The sequence below is a fragment of the Mustela putorius genome, unplaced genomic scaffold (assembly GCF_011764305.1).
Source record: "Mustela putorius furo isolate JIRA1106 unplaced genomic scaffold, ASM1176430v1.1 tig00000281_pilon_pilon_pilon, whole genome shotgun sequence".
NCBI lineage: Eukaryota > Metazoa > Chordata > Mammalia > Carnivora > Mustelidae > Mustela > Mustela putorius.
Window position 1 is genome coordinate 32,389,648 of NW_025421343.1, and position 20,288 is coordinate 32,409,935.

The window sequence follows — 20,288 nt, forward strand, 5'->3', positions numbered from 1 at the left end:
GAGATTTTATTTAGTACAAGCAGAGGGAAAAGCAGGCTCCCGGCTGAGCAAAGAGCCCAATGTGGGACTTGATGATAGGCTCCTGGGATCATGACGTTAGCCAAAGGCAGACCCTTAATCTAGTGAGCTACTCAGGGCCCTTCCCCCCCAAATTTTTTACTATTACAAGTAAAGCTGCAATAAGCTATGGTCTAAGGCTGGGAGCGTGGGTTTAAAAAAAGAAACACAGAATAAAACAAAATTATGGTCTACAGGTTTTTGTATGGATATAGTTTTCATTTCTTTGGAGTAATTTGCAATTGCTGGATTGTATTGTATTTAGATTTTTAAGAAACTGCCAATCTGTTTTTTCAGATTTGGGCTGGCTGTACCATTTTGTATTCTTACTAGCAGTGTACGAGATTTCCAGTTTTTCTGCATCATCACTGGCACTTAATACTGTCACTGTTTTTTTTTTTTAAATTTCATTTGTTTTAATAGGTATATACTGATAACTCTTTATGGTCATAATTTGTATTTCCCTACTACTGATATTGAAATGTTTCCATAAGCTTGTTTTCTCTATTCATCTCCTCTTAGATGAAATATATCTTCTGGGGCACCTGGGTGGCTCAGTGGGTTAAGCTTCTGCCTTTGGCTCAGGTAATGATTTCAAAGTCCTGGGATGGAGCCCTGCATCAGGCACTCTGCTCAGCAGGGAGCCTGCTTTCCCCTCTTTCTCTGCCTACTTGTGATCTCTGTCTGGCAAATAAATAAATAAAATCTTAAAAAAAAAAAGATATATCTTCTGGTGTTTTCCCCATTTTCTAATTAGAATTTTTTATTATTGAGTTTTGAGAGTTCTTTTTAATGCTATTATTATTATTGTTATGTTATTTTAGTAAGCTCTATGCTCCACATGGAACTTGAACTCCCAACCTGGAGATCAAGAGTCACATGGTCTACATATCAAGCAAATCAGGTGCCCCTCTTTTTTTTTTTTTTTTAAGATTTTATTTATTCATTTGACAGACAGATCACAAGTAGGCAGAAAGGCAGGCAGAGAGAGAGGGGGAAGCAGGCTCCCTGCTGAGCAAAGAGCCTGATGTGGGGCTGGATCCCAGGACCCTGAGATCATGACCTGAGCCAAAGGCAGAGGCTTTAATCCACTGAGCCACCCAGGTACCCCAAGCCCCTCTTTATATTCTTGGTGAGTCCTTTGTGAGATATGTGGTTTGCAAATATTTTCTCTTGGTCTGTTGTTTGGTTTTCATTGTCTTAACTGTATCATTCATTATCTTAGATTTATTTATTTATATATTATATATTTTATTTATAATTTAATTATTTATTTTAATAATTAAATTTTAATATCTATTGATTTTAGTATGTTAAATATATTTTATATTATAAATATTTGTTTTACACAAATATATATTTTATATAAAATATATTAAATATATTTTAAATAATTTAAAATAAATTTAAACAATAATTTAAAATAATAAAATTTAAATAATTTAAAGTAATTAAATATTAATATTTAATTATATTTTATATATCATATAATATAAACAAATATATTATTTATTTATATATTTATTTTTTGACAGAGAGAGAGGGAACACAAGCAGGGGGAGTGGGAGAGAGAGAAGCAGGCCTTCCACTGAGCCGGGAGCCCAATGTAGGGCTGGATCCCAGAATTCTGGGATCATGACCTGAGCCGAAGGCAGGCTCTTAATCATCTGAGCCACCTGGGCATCCTTACAGTTCTATTTTTAGTAATCTCTACACCCAGCGTGGATCTTGAATATACAATCCTGACATCAAGAGTTGCCTGTTGCAGTGACTGAGCCAGCAGGTATCCCCATGAAACTAAGTTTTAGATTTTCCTGAGATGTAATTTTTTATTTTTTTTCCTTTTATAGATTGCCTCTTTGGTGTTACCTTTAAGAACTCTTTTTACTTTTGTAATTTCTAGCTCATTCTTTTAAAATTTAAAAGAATTTAAGATTCTTTTAAAAATTTTAAATTTTTGCTTGTTATTTTTTAATCTTTTATATTATGTACTTGAATATCAATCTGTAGGCCTCATTCTGTTTGTTCTTTTCTGCTGGCTTTCATGATTTTTTTAATGTTTTGTGATTTTTTTTTAAGGGAGTTGTATTTATGAGACTTAATTTTTTTGCATGTCCTGCTGAAAGTGCATTCTTTCACAGATAATGTATGTTTGCTTTTCCTTTGTGCTAAGAATCACTTTTGACTTGAGCCTGTATAACTAAAGTTATTGTCCCAAGTTTCTTCATACCTAATAGATTTAGTGAATTTAGGCTGTAAATCTGAGGACCACTTCGTTGTTCTGAATTCTCAAGGGATGTGTTTTTTTCCTCTTCATTCTTAGTGTAGATGCTGGGAAAGGCAGTTTTCCTCATAGTTTCCTGAGGATGGGTGGTGGGAAGGTTAGCAGGTTTATTTCTAGTTCGTCCTTATACTTGGGTGTATCCTTTTGTACCAGGATTTTGCAGGGTGATTGAATTAGATGCTTTAACTTGAGCAGGTTCTGGGGTTTGTCTTGACCTTTTTTCTTTCTTTCTTTCTTTTTTTTTTTTAAAGATTTTATTTATTTGTTTATCAGAGAATGAGAGAACACAAGCAGGCAGAGTGGCAGGTAGAGGGAGAAGCAGGCTCCCTGTTGAACAAGGAGCCTGATGCAGGATTTCATCCCAGGACTCTGGGATCATGACCTAAGCTGAAGGGAGATGCTTAACTGAGTGAGCCACCCAGGTGTCCCACCAGCTCATGTAGTTTTTTTTCCTTTTAAGTGATTTAAAAAAAATATTTATTTATTTGACAGACAGAGATCACAAGTAGGCAGAGAGGCAAGCAGGCAGAGAGAGGGGGAAGTAGGCTGCCCGCCGAGCAGAGAGCCTGATGCCGGGCTCAATCCCAGGACCCTGAGATCATAACCTGAGCCAAAGGCAGAGGCTTAACCCACTGAGCCATCCAGGCAGCCCCAACTTATGTAGTTTTAAGCAAAGTTTATTTTTTTATTTTATTTTTTTTTAAAGATTTTATTTATTTATTTGACAGAGAGAAATTACAAGTACACTGAGAGGCAGGCAGAGAGAGAGAGAGAAGGAAGCAGGCTCCCCGCTGAGCAGAGAGCCCGATGCGGGACTCGATCCCAGGACCCTGAGATCATGACCTGAGCCGAAGGCAGCGGCTTAACCCACTGAGCCACCCAGGCGCCCCTAAGCAAAGTTTAAAAACAGATTTTTATCAACTTTTTCTCTGGTTCATATTGCAGATAAAAAAGCAACTCTTTGTTATCTTCTTCAAGTCTTCCTTTCTTTTGTACATAATATTCCCTTATTCTATTTGGTGGTTCAAGATGCATCTCAGGACTTTCCTTTTTTTTTAAGATTTTATTTATTTATTTGACAGAGAGAGATCACAAGTAGGCAGAGAGGCAGGCAGAGAGAGAGAGGAGGAAGAAGCAGGCTCCCTGCTGAGCAGAGAGCCTGATGCGGGACTCGATCCCAGGACCCTGAGATCATGACCTGAGCCGAAGGCAGCGGCTTAACCCACTGAGCCACCCAGGCGCCCTCTTGCCTGTCTTCTTGATTCCCTCTTGCCTGTAAGTAATTTGGAGGGCCAGAACTATGTGTTGCTATTTAAAAAAAAAAATTTCCCTGGCGGAGTACCTAAGACCAGATGGGTTCAGAGCGAACATTTATTGACAGTAAATGGTACCGGTTATTGATGTGGGATTGTTGAACCCAATGGTGAAGACAGAATTCTTGAGATGTTTTACAGTACAAAAAGGTGTGTCTTTATTACAGTACGGGGACAGGACCTGTGGGTAGAGAGAGTTGCATTGTGACTGTGAGGAGTGACGAAATATATAGGGTTTTGTATTCTGTGGAGGTGAAGTTGACTTTAGGGCTCTAGGATGTTGAGTCTGTAGGTTCCTGGAGGTCTATTAGTAAGATTGTTTTTCTTTTCTTTCTTTCTTCTCTCTCTCTCTCTCTTTTTAAATATTATTTATTTATTTCTGAAAGTGGGGGGCGGTGGGGCCTGGGGAGGGGAGGGGTGGGAGAAGAGTGAGAGAGTCTCAAGCCAGTTGTTTTGAGCAAGGAGCCCAATGCGGGACTCGATCCCAGGACCCTGGGATTGACCTGAGCAGAAGGCAGCAGCTTAATTGACTGAGCCACCCAGGCGTCCCTCTTTTCCTTTTTTAAAAAGCTTTATTTAATCTCTCTATCCAACATGAGGATCGAACTCATGACCCCAAATCAAGAGTCACATGCTCCTCTGAGCCAGCCAGGTGCCCCAAGATTGTGTTTTTCTTGTAAATCATTAAGACAGCTACAAACGGGTTTTAGCTCAGGTTGTGATCCTGGAGTCCCGGAACTGAGCCAGGTGTTGGCTCCCTGCTCTGCCAGGAGGCTGCTTTTCCTTCTGCTCCTTACCCAGCTCATGTGCTCTCTCTTCTCTCTCAAATAGTTGAATTAAATCTTAAAAAACAAAAAACAAGACAAAATCCACACACACAACAAAAAAATAGCTACAAACAAAAATAGTAAAGTTTCATGTCCTACATAACTGGGATATTTATCAGTTGACTATTTGTTTTCCCCCTGCTGTTGTTAGGCAGTCACTAGTGCCTGAGGAAAATTAAATATATACATATGGTACCTTAAAGGGGGGGGTGCTTTATGGGCTGCCAGCTTGTGTTTTGCCCTCTCATCAAGAATAATAGCTCAAATCATATCTGGCTTTCTCAATGGAGGACTATAAAAACAAAGACAGAAACAAAACAGGGAGGAAAGCACACAAATCCTTCATATTCTAATTTGCATGCAGGACACTTCATATACAAACGAAAACCTGTCTCTTTCTTTCTTTTTTTTTTTTTTTAAACCAGCCTCTTTCTATAGGAAAACTGTATTCCCTTCAGGGGTCTCCTACAAAGCTAACTGATTCAGGAAAACCAGGTCTGTTTCCATTATAAGGTCTCCACACCCATAAGACGCTGATTTTTAAGTGGTGGGTGGAATGTTGCAATAATGGAAGTGGACTTCGCCTATTATCCTGGCATCCATACTTCTTTCCAAGCAGAACTATTACCTCCATTCAGTGCTGGACGAAGTTTTGTTCAACGACGGCGCTTAGATGGCCAGAATGCTTTAATTTTGATGCAGCTTGAGTATTTTTACAGGACTTTTCTTGAGCCTTCAATTTTTCTTACTGCAGCAAACGGGAAGAACTTAAGCCCAGTGGATAACAGACTATCGCGAAAATATCGAGAATTTTGGTGAAATTAACATAATTTCTACTTTACTGGAGAGCTTTTCATATTGTTTTAAACCTTGAAAGTTAAATCACAAATTTTATACTTTGTGTTCAGCTTTATATATTCGTAATTCTTGCGCGGGTGGGAGCGACCGTGATAAAGGAGAAAGAATTCATTCTTTGTGATTCTTAGATCTACCTGGCTAAGGTTACATACAGAAAACGACCCTTTCTTGTTTTGTATACAGACTCAGGGGCCTAGCGTTTGTACTTCCTTAAACTTAACATGTGCCAGAAGCCGCATAGATCTATTTTACTAGAGTCTTATTTTTACAGCCACGAAAAGTGAGACTCAAGTTCGGTGTCCTGCCTCAGACACCTCTGGGATTTCCAACTCAGGTCACCGCGCCCTCGTGTCCCCGTCTATCTCCCGCCTTTGTCGGTCGTTCCTTACTCCATCCAGCCCATCTGGGGCGATGGTGCAGATGCTAGGGTACTAGGATCGGGAAGGTGGTGAGAATTCCAAAGACAGCTCCTGCGCTCTCTCACCCCCAAGCCCCTTCTGGTTAGTCCCATCCCCCTCCCGGACGCCCGGCCTGACCTGGAAACCATAGAGCTCCCACAGCCCAGAGCGTCCCTTCTCGGGCCGCCGAGCGCTGACGCCGCGCCGCTGGGCGGGGTCTCCTCGAGGGGCGGAGGGAGAGGAGGGGGAAACCAGGCAGGAGAAGGGCTGGCCAGCCTTGCAGCGCCCCGCAGCGGCCACGGCCGGAAGCACGGTCTCGTCGGCCCTGCGGCGCTGGATCCCTGACGCACGGAGCTCGAGAGCGAGAGCGAGAGAGAAAGGGGCAGAAATGGCGGCTCCGCTTGGCTCCCGCTGAGGAGGGTGAAGCCGGTGGAGGGTCTGAGCTGCCGGCCTGGAGCATCGCTCCCGCTTCCCGCTTTCTGCCTTCTCACGCCTACTTCTCTTCCTCTGCCCTACTCTCGCCTGTCCTCGTCTACGCTCCGCAGAGTGCGGGTCGGCTCGTCTCTCCCGGCCCGGCTCCACTGGCCCTGATTGCCCGGCCGGCGGGCCGGCCTTCCTTGGCTCTCCCGGGCGCGGCGGGCGCGGTGTGGACCCCGTCCTCCTGGCTGGACCATGGTGAACACCCGGAAGAGCTCTCTGCGTCTTCTCGGGTCGAAGTCGCCTGGGCCCGGGCCTGGGCCTGGGGCCGGAGCAGAGCCTGGGGCGACCGGAGGCAGCAGCCATTTCATCTCCTCTCGGACCCGCTCCTCCAAGACCCGCGCTGCCAGCTGCCCCGGCGCCAAGGCCGGGGGAAGCGGTGGCGCCGGCGTCGCTCTGGAAGAGGCCCGGGTAAGAGCGCGGCGGCCCGAGTCCGGAGGCTGGCGAGGGCCGGCCCGGCCGCCGGGGCTTTGTCTGGCCGGGTTAGGGCAGGAAGCCTCCAGCGGAGACCGCTTGGGCGGCTGGGGACCGGGTCTGCGGGTGCGGTGAAGGATGGCACCCGGCTAGGCAGGGCTGCGACAGCTTTGCTGGTCCGGCCCTTTTGTGTGAGGAACAGGACTGGAGTGTGGGGGGAGAGAGCTCTGGGGGGTCTTTTCGGGGACATCAGAACGGTCTGCTTGCCGTGTCCTTGCCGTGCCGTAGAGGGGAATTCTAGGGAAGCCGGAGCGGAGGGCCGGGAGTCCCCGGGTGGAAGGGCTGGGGAAGAGAAGTGAAAGTTTTCTGCGGTGTCAAACCCTTCTTGTAAGTGTGTCAGCTCCTGCCGGTGTCTCAACTCCAGCTTACTCTCAAACTGTTTGGGGGTGGTTCAAGTTGGTGAGGAAGTGAACGGAGAGCTCCGGTTGGCAGCCAGGCAGGGATGCTGAAAAAAGTTTGGAGCTGCTCTGACACCAACTTTAAAAACAAAACCAACGCTGTCGCCTCTCCAGGCAGCAGAGATCAAGCAGGATTTTGGTGGCTGGGGAATCAGCCAGCTAGCGAGCCAGGGTTCTAGCAGGGACCCAGGAGAGCTTTCCAGCAGAGCTTCAAGTCTCGAAAGGGGCACGTCGAGTGTTTTGGATTGCACACGCTGTCTTCAGATTGTATGGTTTCCTGGATGTCTGCATTTTTGTTATGGGAATAGTTGATAGAAGGTGAATTGACACGATGGTCACACAGTCGCACACGTGACATTTGAAGAAGGCTGGAGATTTAGTTTTTTTAAAAAAAAAGTGGTCGAAAGAGCTCATTTTATAACACTCTAAGCTTGCACTTGTTTTGTCACTTTAAGGGAATGGAGAAGTTTGTGTTAGGAGATTGGTTATGAATTCAGAAAAGAGTATTGCTTCTGTCTAGCAAGAGGCTAATTTACTGAGACTAATTTGGCTGGAAAAGGTTATTCATTTATTTAAAATGCTCCTTTGATTTCACACCATTTTGTTATTGTGGGAGGGAAACAGTATTTTGTTTTCTATGGGGTCTGCAAGATTATGGTTTGTGTGTGCTTTTTCTCTATCACAGACTGTTCAGACACTAATCAGAATGAACTGAGGGAAATAATCATACATTATTCTGTACTAGCCTGAAATATATTTATTGTATCTCTGAAAATGTATTTGGTTTTTATTTTGCTAAAAGTCTGGAAAACATTTTAAAAAACTGTCTCGTTAGACTCTTTTGGGGCGAACTTCTCGTAGGTTGAAATGAGAAAGCTAAATCTGAAAGTTGTACATACTATTTAGAATAATTATTTTGAAAACTTGGCATTTTGTAGAAATTACTCCCAATGTGTACAAGCTTATAGACTTTCTGAAGCTGACATATATTTTAAAAAGGAAGTAAATTTAAGAAAGGTCTGTCTTCTACACCCAAGTACAAGAAAAATATTTAGAGTGTAAGCATTTAATTGTAGTATAATGGTTTGAATGCCTAGTCTATTAGAGCAGTATCTAATTCATCTGAAGCAATTAGCTCATCTGTCACTGATCAGTTTGTGGTCCCATTTTTGAATTCATGGATATCATGCTGTCCTTACCCCCTGAGGAATAAGGTGAAGTAATTTGTCAAGCAGCTGTTATGGAGATGTTAAAAGGCAAGGAATCAATAATCTAATGTAGAAATGAATGTTTGGTAGCTTTTAAATGGCTGGAGGAATGAAAGGCAGTACAGCTTTTTCTAGAAGGATGCTAATGAAACTTTGTTTCAAGGATCCCTTGAAAATGTTTTAAAAGGCTGTAAATAACAGGCTGATGAAGATTTACTTTAAAATATTTGTTTTTCTGTTTTAGATAGAATGATCTAATGGCTTTCTCTGAGAAATTTAAGAAATTTACTAATCTTGTCATCGGTCCTTTAAAAGTGGATAAGTTAAAATTCTGAGTTTAAGTTTATGGACTATATATTTACAAAGCGATTTCTGAATATTTCATTGTATGTATTTCTAAGGTGGGTTGATACGAGTGTGGTAAGTTCTTCTCTCAAGTTCGTTTTATGAATTGCAAGAATTTAGTACTCTTTCCTGTGTATTTAAATAGGTACCCTCTGTGTCTTTGGAGTTTTAGCCATTTGCTAGTGTTTGTAATGACTTACTTGTTGGAAAATGGAGTTGTTCATGCTGTTGCTTTAGGAGACCCTTATTTTTGTAGGAAGAAATTTGTTCCTTTTTATAAGATACATAATTAAGGAGGTCCTCCTTTTTCTTCTTTTACGTTCTTCACTTTATACCTGATGCTGATTTCTTCCCTTACTCCTCAACTTCCTGGATGCTTTTTAGATTTCATGTGCTGTTTAGAGTTACTTCATTTGCTTTAAAAGTCATAGGACCATGAGCTGTGCCAATAATTTTGCCTTTTCCCCCCCAAGTATGTGTAGAATTGGGAAATACACATATGATACATTTTGTAGGTTATGACCATGATTTTCTTGTGCCTACACATTTTATTTTTAATGACTATTTATTTATTTATTTATTTGAGAGAGAGAGAGAGAGAGAAAGAACATAAGCAGGGGAAGTGGCAGGCAGAGGGAGAGAGAGAAGCAGGCTTCCCAACAAACAGGAAGCCCAATGGGGGGGGGCTCGATCCCAGGATTCTAGGATTATGACCTGAGCTGAAGGCACAGCCCAGGCACCCCGTTCCCAAACTTTTTAAATGTCAACTTGATTTATGTAGTTAGTTGTGATACTCTGATAACTGTGTTTTTTTGTTTGTTTAGTATGTATAGAATTTCACCTCTTTTAGGTCAGTTAATATGATCAATTAGCATTTATTTGCTCCACCAAAGAGTCACTCTCAGCAAACTAATATTATATTCCCAGAATTGGAAAGCAGTTTTTGAAAAATATTTCAGCTCTTTTTTTATTTCTGTTAGGCCTGTTTGCTTTTGACTTCATCACTAGTGTGTTACGTTTTTGGGGAAGGTTATATAGTACATTCTGAGGCCCCATCTTTGTTGAGAGGGTTAGAATAAGTATTTTGAGTTACTTTATAGGTAAACTTGCTTTATCTTAATTTCATTAAAAAAAGTCTTTGAGTCCTTTTTTAGTATGCTCTTTTATCACCTTGTACTTACTCTTTTCCAACACTCATGCATTTACCAACACAATAGAAGCAGAGTGGTAGAAATTGATGGTTAAACATGAAAAAGAAGTCTGAAAGCAAAATGTAGTAATGCATAGAACACTCAGATGAGTAGGTAAAAACAGAAGTTCTTCACAGTAGAGCAAGTTTTTGTCATATGTATCAGGGTCTTGAGTAATGTGTTAAACAATGTCCCCTGTCACAGTTTTGAACCAAAATAGCTATGGTGTTCATAGGATTACCTGTGGTAGCCAACTGAAAATGCAACTTTATTCTTTTAGTTTATTATTATTATTTTTAAAAGATTTTATTTATTTATTTGACAGGGAGATAGAGAGTTCAAGTAGGCAGAGTGGCAGGCAGAGGGAGAGAGAGAAGCAGGCTCTCTGCTGAGCAGGGAGCCTGATGTGGGTGGGACTCCATCCCAGGACCCTGGGATCATGACCTGAGCCCAAGGTAGCTGCTTAACCAACTGAGCCACCTGGCACCCTATTATTATTATTTTTAAAGATTTTATTTATCCATTTGGCAGAGAGAAAGAAAGCACAAATAAGCAGAGCTGCAGACAGAAGAAGAGGGAGAAGCAGGCTCCCCAATGAGCAAGGAGCCCCATGAAGGGCTCCTCCATTCCAGGACCTTGGGATCATGACCTGAGCCAAACACAGATAAGCCCAACAGACTGAGCCACTCAGGCGCCCCTGAAAATTCAACTTTAAACAATTCAATTACTGGCCATTTCTGTAGTCTAGATACTCAGTTTCAGTTTTTAAGGTCATGGATGAAACTTAAAATATCTGTGTCAGTGAATCCATATTAATTCCTTAAAGCATTTTCGCTGGCACGTAGTCTTTGTAACCATTCTTTGATAGGTCCTTGATTGCATGTTCCCTAAATACCTAATTATAGATAAACCTGTAGCCTCTAGAAACCAGCTGGACGGGTGATATAGGATTATTACTTGCTAGGAGGGCTAAGGCCCAAACCAGTAGCTTAGCCTGAATGAAGAGTGATCCTGTTTCTTCAAGGATCCACCTCAGAAATGTGCTGTATTACTCTGAATTGTATATTTGGCATTACTTTTCACACATACACAATGAAATTTCATTTGTGTCCCCTACTGAGTTGATTTCTTGGTATTTGGGTTTTGGTCTTTTATTGGGACTATTTTATCTTTGTTTTACCTCTCTGCTGTGGGAGGATTTCATGAAAAATGAGCTATTGAGTAAAAGGCAGTTGGGATTTTTGGATAAAAACTTCTACGAAAGTACAAAGTTAGAGAGGAAAACCATACATAAAATGTTGTGTTTAAATATAAACTAGACAGTTTTATAGAGGTATGTTGTGCGTGGCTTATATCAAATGATAGAAAAGACATCTGAAGGGGTGTCTGGGTGGGTGGCTCAGTTGGTCAAGCATCTGCCTTCTGCTCAGGTCATGATCCTGGGGTCCTGGAATCGAGCCCTGCATTGTGCTCCTTGCTCAGCTGGGAGTCTGCTTCTCCCTCTTCCTGCTCATTCTCTCTCTCTCTCAAAAAAAAAAAAAAAAAAAAAGATTTTATTTATTTATTTGCCAGAGAGAGAGAGAGAGCACAAGCCGGGGAGTGGCAGGTAGAGGAAGAAGCAGGATTCCAGCTAAGCAAGGAGCCCGATGTAGTGCTCCATCCCAGGACCCTGGCTGGGATCATGACCTGAGCTGAAGGCAGATGCTTAATGGACTGAGCCACCCAGATGTCCCAATAAATAAAATCCTAAATAAAAAAGAAAGAAAGAAAGAAAAAGACATCTAACTTCTAAATTACAGTTACTAGGCTATAATTTGTATTTGTTACTACATCCTTTGAGTATATGCTGTAAGATTCTAAACTTCAGGTGCTTTTGAACTTTAACTATTTTGTATTTTTTTTTTCATTTTTAGATTGTTATTTTAGTTTCATCTGGAGGTAGAATATATATCTTTGGTTAAAATTTTTCTCCCTTGGGGGTACCTGGCTGGCTTAGTTGGGAGAGCACGAGACTCTTGATTTTGGGGTCATGAGTTCAAGACCTACGTTGGGGGTAGAACTTATTTAAAAAAAAAAAATTCCTAGACTTTTCTACTAGAATAGTGTATAAGCTTCAGGAGGGTCGGCACTGAATCTTATTTTCCCTCAGTTGCTATATTCCAAGGGGCTAGTGCCACATCCCACACATAGAAGATGCTCAATACATTTCTGTTAATGAATAGGGTGTTAAGGAGCCAATTATGTTGTGAAAATAAAGATGTTTGGAATTTGAGAGTAGAAGATTAAAATAATACAGTCCCTACTTTTAGGGGTATAAGTATACACATAGTATACATACAAGAAATTATTAACAAGACAAGTCAGTTCAAGTAGGGGCTAAATCAGTGGGGTGAGTTCTAATCCTTTACTCAGTGTTTTGAGTGGAAATGTTTGAGGTTCTTTAACGACAAAAATTGTATTTACAGCTGTATCCTGAATGCTGGTAGTATTGCCTGCCAAACATAGTGCGCAGTAAATAATTTTTGAATGAGTGAATGGAAAGTATGCTTCATTTTATTTATTTTATTTATTTCTTTAAAGCTATGCCTACTCTTTCTTTTTCTTCTTCTTCTTTTTTTTTTTAAGATTTTGTTTATTTGTCAGAGAGCGAGAGAGAGAGAGCGTGCGTGCAAAAGCAGGGGGAGTGGCAGGCAGAGGGAGAAGCTGGCTTCCTCCTGAACAAGGAACCCGATGCGGAACTCGATCCCAGGACCCTGGGCTCATGACCTGAGCTGAAAGTAGATTCTTAACCGACTGAGCCACTTTGGTGTTTCAAGTATGCCTCATTTTAAATTATTTTCATGTTTGCAGGCTTTACTTGAGCTGTATTTACTTGTTGCATTTTGCTTTTCTGCCTATTAGTGGTAGCCTGATAAGGAGAGTAAACTAAGGTTTATTTAGCATTTCATGCCAGGTGTTTAATTCTGTCTCATTTAATCCCTGCAACCCTGTAAGGCAGGTGATGGTACCCCCATTTTACAGTTGAGGAAATGAGTTGTCAAAAAGGTTAAATGGCATGTAGAAGACCAATTAGGTAATAAATAGTAGGTAATAAGTAATATTAAATAGGTAATAAGTGGATTTCATATTTAAATCTAGTTCTGTTTTCTCCACTTTGGTATCTTACTGTCTCATCTGTACTTATCATATCACTATTCTTTTTTTTTTTTAAAGATTTTATTTATTTGACAGAGAGAGAAATCACAAGTAGGCAGAGAGGCAGGCAGAGAGAGAGAGAGGAGGAAGCAGGCTCCCTGTGGAGCAGAGAGCCCGACGTGGGGCTTGATCCTAGGACCCTGGGATCATGACCTGAGCCGAAGGCAGAGGCTTTAACCCACTGAGCCACCCAGGCGCCCTATCACTATTCTTTGATGCTGTTCAGTCAGTAGTTTCCACAAATATCTGGCAAAGGAAAGAAGGCGGCTGTTGTGCAGTCGGGAAATTCTCTACGTACTGTGTATAGACTGTCTAGAGTTGTGTCTTGGATTACGTATTGGGACTAAAAGTGGGAATAGTGGCCTATAGGGATATGAAATATTGGATAGTGATTTTCAGTAATTGCTGCCTTACTTCAGGGGGTGGGTGTAGGAAGACGAGCAGATACGTTGTAGAGAGATCATTTTGCAGTATTGTAAAGATGACTTGGGGAAAAAAATCTCTATAAAGAGTAAATCTGGAGCATTGTGGTCTACATTAGAGGTGTACTTGTGCTGCCATCTGTCCCCTCTGCTCTGTGATATTTGTCAAAAGTGTGTACATTTTCTTTTTTTTAAAACATCTAAAAAAAAAAAAGATTTTATTTATTTATTTGAAAGAGAGAATAAGAGAGAGCCAGCGTGAGAGTGGGGAAGATCAGAGGGAGAAGAAGACTCCCTGCCGAGCAGGGAGCCCAATGTAGTACTCAATCTGGGAACTCCAGGATCATGACCTGAGCTGAAGGGAGTTGCCCAACCCACTGAGCCACCCAGGCACCCTGTGTGTACATTTTCTTTTATGCTCTGAGAATCTGTTTATTTGAGGGGGTAGGTAAGTGTTTTCCATTTGAAAAAAAAAAAAAAGTGTCATGCTTTAAACCTCTTGAAAAGAGATTATATAGCATACTTATAAATAGAGATACATACTAGTGAATTAAACATGTTTAGCATTATTAGTTTGTGTCTGTATTCTAGGACCCAAATTAGAATCTCTGGACCAGTGGTGCTTCACATCACCATAAAATGATATATTCTCTCATCTCCAAGACAGGAACTTGGAGAAAATTCAGCCTAACTTTGGTGGTGAGGCTTGCTTATTCCTTTGTTTTTTCATTCAGTCAATAAATATTTATGAAGTACAACTACATTAAATGTAAGTGGGCAAGTGTGGGTAAGTGTGAGTAAGTATGGGCAAGCATTTTTGTCTTTGGTTCACTCTTACAGGACTGCCATGTTGTAAAAAGTCAAGGAGGCACCATTCACACTGTAGTCTATGTGAATTGTATCCCCTGGAATTGTGCATTGCAGTTTTTTTGTTATATGCTGCAGTTAACATCCTCATACAACGTCCCTTGAGGACTTGGTATAGGAATTTCTTTGAGATACCCAGAAGTGGAACAGAGGATACATGTATTTAAATATTACTTCACATTTGCTGCTCTGGTCTCTACTTCTAAGAGTAGTTTATAGGGGGTCCTATATCCCCAGACACCTGCCAGTATTTGGGAATATCTAGCCCCCCCCCGGATTCTTATGGAATTTTTATTTATTATTTTTTATTATGTTTAATTAGCCAGTATATAGTACATTGTTAGTTAATACCTAGCTTTTTAATTTCTTTTGTTACTAATTTTATGAACAACACTTTACGTCCATAGTAATGTTTTTGATATAGTGTGGATTGATTATTTGATACTAAAATCTTGTCTCCCTCTTTTTAAAAGATTTTACTTATTTTGCAAGCGAGAGCATGCGTGCACCAACATCGTGGCGGGGGGGGGGGTTGGTAGCGGGGGAAGGGGTAGAGGGAGAAGCAGACTCTCTGCTGAGCTGGATGTTCGAGGATGCAGGACTTGATCCCAGGTCCCTGGGATCATGACCTGAGCTGAAGGCAGACGCTTAACCACTGAGCCACCCAGGTGCTGTGTCTCGTCTCATATTAGGATTCTACCTAATTTTTTTGTTGTTCAAATCTTACTGTTATGTATATATATGTATATATGTGTGTGTATATATATATGTGTGTGTGTGTGTGTATTTAATTTAATTTAATATTTTAAAGTAAGTTCTGTACCCATCCTGGGCCTTAAACTCATCACTCCAAGATCAAGAGCTGCATGCTCTACTGACTGAGCCAGCCAGGAGCTCCTGTTTATCCCCCTGGCCCCCCTTATTTATTTTAAAAACTTTATTTTGTTTTTAAGATTCTATTTATCTGTCAGAGAGAGAGAGTGTACACAAGCAGGGGGGAGAAGCAGGCAGAGGGAGAAGCAGGCTCTCCACTGAGCAAGGAGCCCAGTGAGGGACTCCATCCCAGGTTGCTGGGACTATGACCTGAGCTGAAGGCAGATGCTTAACTGACTGAGCCACTCAGGTATCCCTCTCTATATTTTTATTTTTTATTTTTTAAAAAATTTATTTGAGAAAGGGAGTGCATAAGCAGGGAGAGCAGGAGGGGAGAATGAAGAAGCAGGCTCCCCTCTGGCGAGGGAGCCTGATGCGTGGCTCAATCCCAGGACTCCCTGAGATCACAGTCTGAGCTCTAAGCAGATTCCCAGCTGACTAAGCCACCCAGGAGCCCCTCTCCCTATATTTTTAAAGAAACTTTTTCTTTTAGAATTGTTTCTAATTTCTTTCCTGCTTTATTCTAGATTCAGTGATTGTCAAGAAGTATATTGTCAAGAATAATTGAAGGGGCACTTATTTTATAATTATCTTTATGTTATTCTAGTCTAATACCACTGTGTTCAGAGTACATACTCCTTATGATTTCAGTCTTTTGAAATTCTGATTTATATTTGTCACCTTATTTATGATTAGTTTTAGTAAATGATTAGTTTTAGTTCTGTGTATATTTCAAAAGAATGTGGATTTTGCATAGATTATGTCTAATAGGTCATTTTTATGAACCTTCTGATTTTATTTAATTAATTTATTTTATTTAGAATGGGAGGGAGAGAATGGGCAGGGGGAGGGAGAGAGCATCTTAAGCCGGTTCCACTCCCAGCGCAGAGCTTGCCTTGGGCCTGATCTCCGTGTCATAAAGCTTTAAAACTGGCTCCCCATCCAGCACGAGTGAACCCAGTGTGGATCTCCAGTGGGGTGGGTTGTGGGGGGGGGTTGTCGAGGGGCTTGATCTTATGTCCTGAGCTGAAATCAAGAGTTGGATCCTTAAGCTACTGAGCCACCCAGGCGCCCCGTTCTTTCTAACTCCATGCTATTTAACATATTCTGGTAATGTTCCACCTTCCTATCTGTATTGTCTAGAATTTTAGTTCTGACTTTTTTTTATGGGTATAGGTACTTGTTCTTTTTCTTTAATTTGTTGTTGTTTTTTCCAGTAGGAATAATTTTTTTAAGGTATCAATTTGATTATCTTTTTATATTTCATATTATCATCTTTTATTTGTCTTCTTTGTGAATACTTCCTCCAAGAATATTTTTAGTTTGGGACTTTTTGTGAAAAACTCTCTGCAGCATTACATGGCTGAAAATATTTTCATGATGCTCTTTTATTAAAATAAAAATTTGGCTGAATACAGAATTCTAGGTTTAATACTTAAAGAATATTACTTTATTGTCATCTTGTATCCAGTGTTACTCTTTATTTATTTATTTTCAGCATAACAGTATTCATTATTTTTGCACGACACCCAGTGCTTTATGCAGTCCATGCCCTCTATAATACCCACCCCCTGGTACCCCAACCTCCCACCCCCCCGCCACTTCAAACCCCTCAGATTGTTTTTCAGAGTCCATAGTCTCTCATAGTTCACCTCCCTTTCCAATTTCCCCCAACTCCCTTCTCCTCTCTAACTCCCCATGTCCTCCATACTATTTGTTATGCTCCACAAATAAGTGAAACCATATGATAATTGACTCTCTCTGCTTGACTTATTTCACTCAGCATAATCTCTTCCAGTCCCGCCCATGTTGCTACAAAAGTTGGGTATTCATCCTTTCTGATGGAGGCATAATACTCCATCGTGTATATGGACCACATCTTCCTTATCCATTTCGTCCGTTGAAGGGCATCTTGGTTCTTTCCACAGTTTGGTGACCGTGGCCATTGCTGCTATAAACATTGGTGTACAGATGGCCCTTCTTTTCACTACATCTGTATCTTTGAGGGTAAATACCCAGTAGTGCAATGGCAGGGTCATAGGGAAGTTCTATTTTTAATTTCTTGAGGAATCTCCACACTGTTCTCCAAAGAGGCTGCACCAACTTGCATTTCCACCAACAGTATAAGAGGGTTCCCCATTCTCCACATCCCCTCCAACACATGTTGTTTCCTGTCTTGCTAATTTTGGCCATTCTAACTGGTGTAAGGTGATAGCTCAATGTGGTTTTAATTTGAATCTCCCTGAGGGCTAGTGATGATGAACATTTTCTCATGTGTCTGATAGCCATTTGGATGTCTTCATTGGAGAAGTGTCTGTTCATTATTTTCTGCCCATTTTTTGATATGATTGTTTTGTGTGTGTTGAGTTTGAGGAGTTCTTCATAGATCCTGGATATCAACCTTTTGTCTGTACTGTCATTTGCAAATATCTTCTCCCATTCCGTGGGTTGCCTCTTTGTTTTGTTGACTGTTTCCTTTGCTGTGCAGAAGCTTTTGATCTTGATGAAGTCCCAAAAGTTTATTTTCGCTTTTGTTTCCTTTGCCTTTGGACATATCTTGAAAGAAGTTGCTGTGGCTGATATAGAAGAGATTACTGCCTATGTTCTCCTCTAGGGTTCTGATGGATTCCTGTCTCACTGTTGAGGTCTTTTATCCATTTTGAGTTTATCTTTGTGTATGGTGTAAGAGAATGGTCGAGTTTCATTCTTCTACATATAGCTGCACAGTTTTCCCAGCACCATTTATTTTTATTATTTTTTTAAAGATTATTTATTTATTTGTTTGACAGAGATCACAAGTAGGCAGAGAGGCAGGCAGAGAGAGAGAGAGGAGGAAGCAGGCTCCCCGCTGAGCAGAGAGCCCGATGCGGGACTCGATCCCAGGACCCTAAGATCATGACCCGAGCCGAAGGCAGCAGCTTTACCCACTGAGCCACCCAGCCCCCCCCCCAGCACCATTTATTGAAGAGACTTTTTTCCACTGTATATTTTTTACTGTTTTGTTAAAGATTATTTGCCCATAGAGTTGAGGGTCCATATTTGGGCTCTCTACTCTGTTCCACTGATCTATGTGTCTGATTTTATGCCAGTACCATACTGTCTTGGTGATCACAGTTTTGTAGTAATGCTTGAAATCAGGTAGTGGATGCCCCCAGTTTTATTTTTGTTTTTCAACATTTCCCTCTTGAAGTTTGATGTTGGTATGATTCTTTTGTAGGTGTTCACGCTCTTTTGAAGCTTATAGTTTTTTTTTTTGTCTTTGTGCATACATTTTGCTAATTTTATTTTATTTTTTAAAGATTTTATTTATTTGTCTCAGAGAGAGAGAGTGAGAGCGTGAGTGTGAGCACAAGCAGGTAGACTGGCAGGCAGAGGGAGAGAGAGAAGCAGGCTCCCCACTGAGCAGGGAGCCTGATGTGGGTGTCGATTCCAGGACCCTGGGATCATGACCTGAGCTGCCACTTAACCAATTGAGACACCCAGGTGCCCTGACATTTTGCTAATTTTAGGCATCGGTTTTTCCTTTACCCTTTTTTGGCAATCTTAGCTCTTTTATTCTGCAGTTTTTCATCTTTTTAAAATTGTGGTCAACTTATTTCACTTCATTTAATTTTAATTTTAATTTTTAAGTAATCTCTACGTCTAACGTGGGGCTTGAACTCATGACCCTGAGATCATGAGTTCATGCTCTCTTTTTTTTTTTTAAAAGATTTTATTTATTTATTTGATAGAGATCACAAGTAGGCAGAGAGTCAGGCAGAGAGAGAGAGGGAAGCAGGCTCCCTGCTGAGCAGAGAGCCTGATGCGGGGCTCGATCCCAGGACCCTGGGATCATGACCTGAGCCGAAGGCAGAAGCTTTAACCCACTGAGCCACCTAGGCGCCCTGACAGTTACTTGAGTAAACAAGAAACTTACAGTTACTTAAGCTACTTGGTGTTCCAAGTAGCTGTCTTCTGTTGACCATTTTGGTTTGATTTCATTTTCTTAAGGCTGTAATATTCCATATGTAATATGTAATATTCCATATATATAGATGCATATTTATGTGTATATATATACCTACATATGTTCATATGTATACATCTATATATATATGCATCTGTATATATCTCTCTCTCTCTATATCCCACATCTTTGTTCATTCATCTATTGATTGTCATCTGAGCTCTTTCCGTAGTTTGGCTATTGTGAACATTGCTGCTATAAACATTGATGTCCCTTTGGATCACTACATTTGTATCTTTGGGGTAGTGCGATTGCTTGGTTGTAGGGTGGCTCTGTTTTCAAATTTTCGAGGAATCTCCGTATTGTTTTCCAGAGTGGCTGCACCAGCTGAGTATACAGTTATTTAGAAGTGGCAGTTCAGTTGAAAGTGGAAATTTTCTTTCTTTCTTTTTTTTTTAAGATTTTTATTTATTGGGACGCCTGGGTGGCTCAGTTGGTTAAGCAGCTGCCTTCAGCTCAGGTCATGATCCCAGCGTCCTGGGATCGAGTCCCACATCGGGCTCCTTGCTCCGCAGGGAGCCTGCTTCTCCGTCTGACTCTGCCTTCCACTCTGTCTGCCTGTGCTCATTCTCGCTCGCTCTCTCTGACAAATAAATAAAATCTTTAAAAAAAAAAAAAAAAGATTTTTATTTATTTATTTGATACGGGGGGGAGACAGTGAGTGAGGAACACAAGCAGGGGGAATGGGAGAGGGAGAAGCAGGCTTCCCGCTGAGCCGGGAGCCTGATGTGGGGCTTGATCCCATGACCCTGGGATCTTGACCTAAACCGAAGGCAGACGCCTAGCCACTGAGCCACCCAGGTGCCCCTCTTTTTGTTTTTTAAATTCCTTTTTAAAAAAGTAATCTCTACACACACTTTGGGGCTTGAACTCATGACTCTAAGCTCAAGAGTCGCAGGCTCTCCTGACTGAACCAGCTAGGTGCCGCAGGAAATTGTCTTTCTTAACATTCTTTAATGTCGTTAATTGAGTAACTCTGTGTACCAGATAGACGCTGAAGATAAAGGAGTATGTAAGACTCTAGGTCTTAGCTCTTTGACAAAATATTTCATTTTTATTTAAAAATTACGAATTAGAAAATAAAAAAAAATTATGA

The 20,288-nt window shown here is 41.0% G+C and overlaps 1 protein-coding gene across 2 annotated transcripts in view; it reads left to right on the top strand.

Annotated features, from left to right (window-relative positions):
• Positions 1-6,019: 6,019 nt before the first annotated feature.
• Positions 6,020-20,288, top strand: part of ATAD2B (ATPase family AAA domain containing 2B) — a 149,198-nt gene continuing 134,929 nt past the window's right edge. Inside the window, exon 1 of one of the 2 annotated variants that reach the window (XM_004745890.3) lies at positions 6,020-6,625. In XM_004745890.3, coding sequence (XP_004745947.1) covers positions 6,410-6,625 — 216 coding nt within the window. In that variant the 5' untranslated portion in view covers positions 6,020-6,409. The remainder of the gene's footprint in view (positions 6,626-20,288) is intronic. The other variant, XM_004745891.3, reaches the window with a different exon arrangement.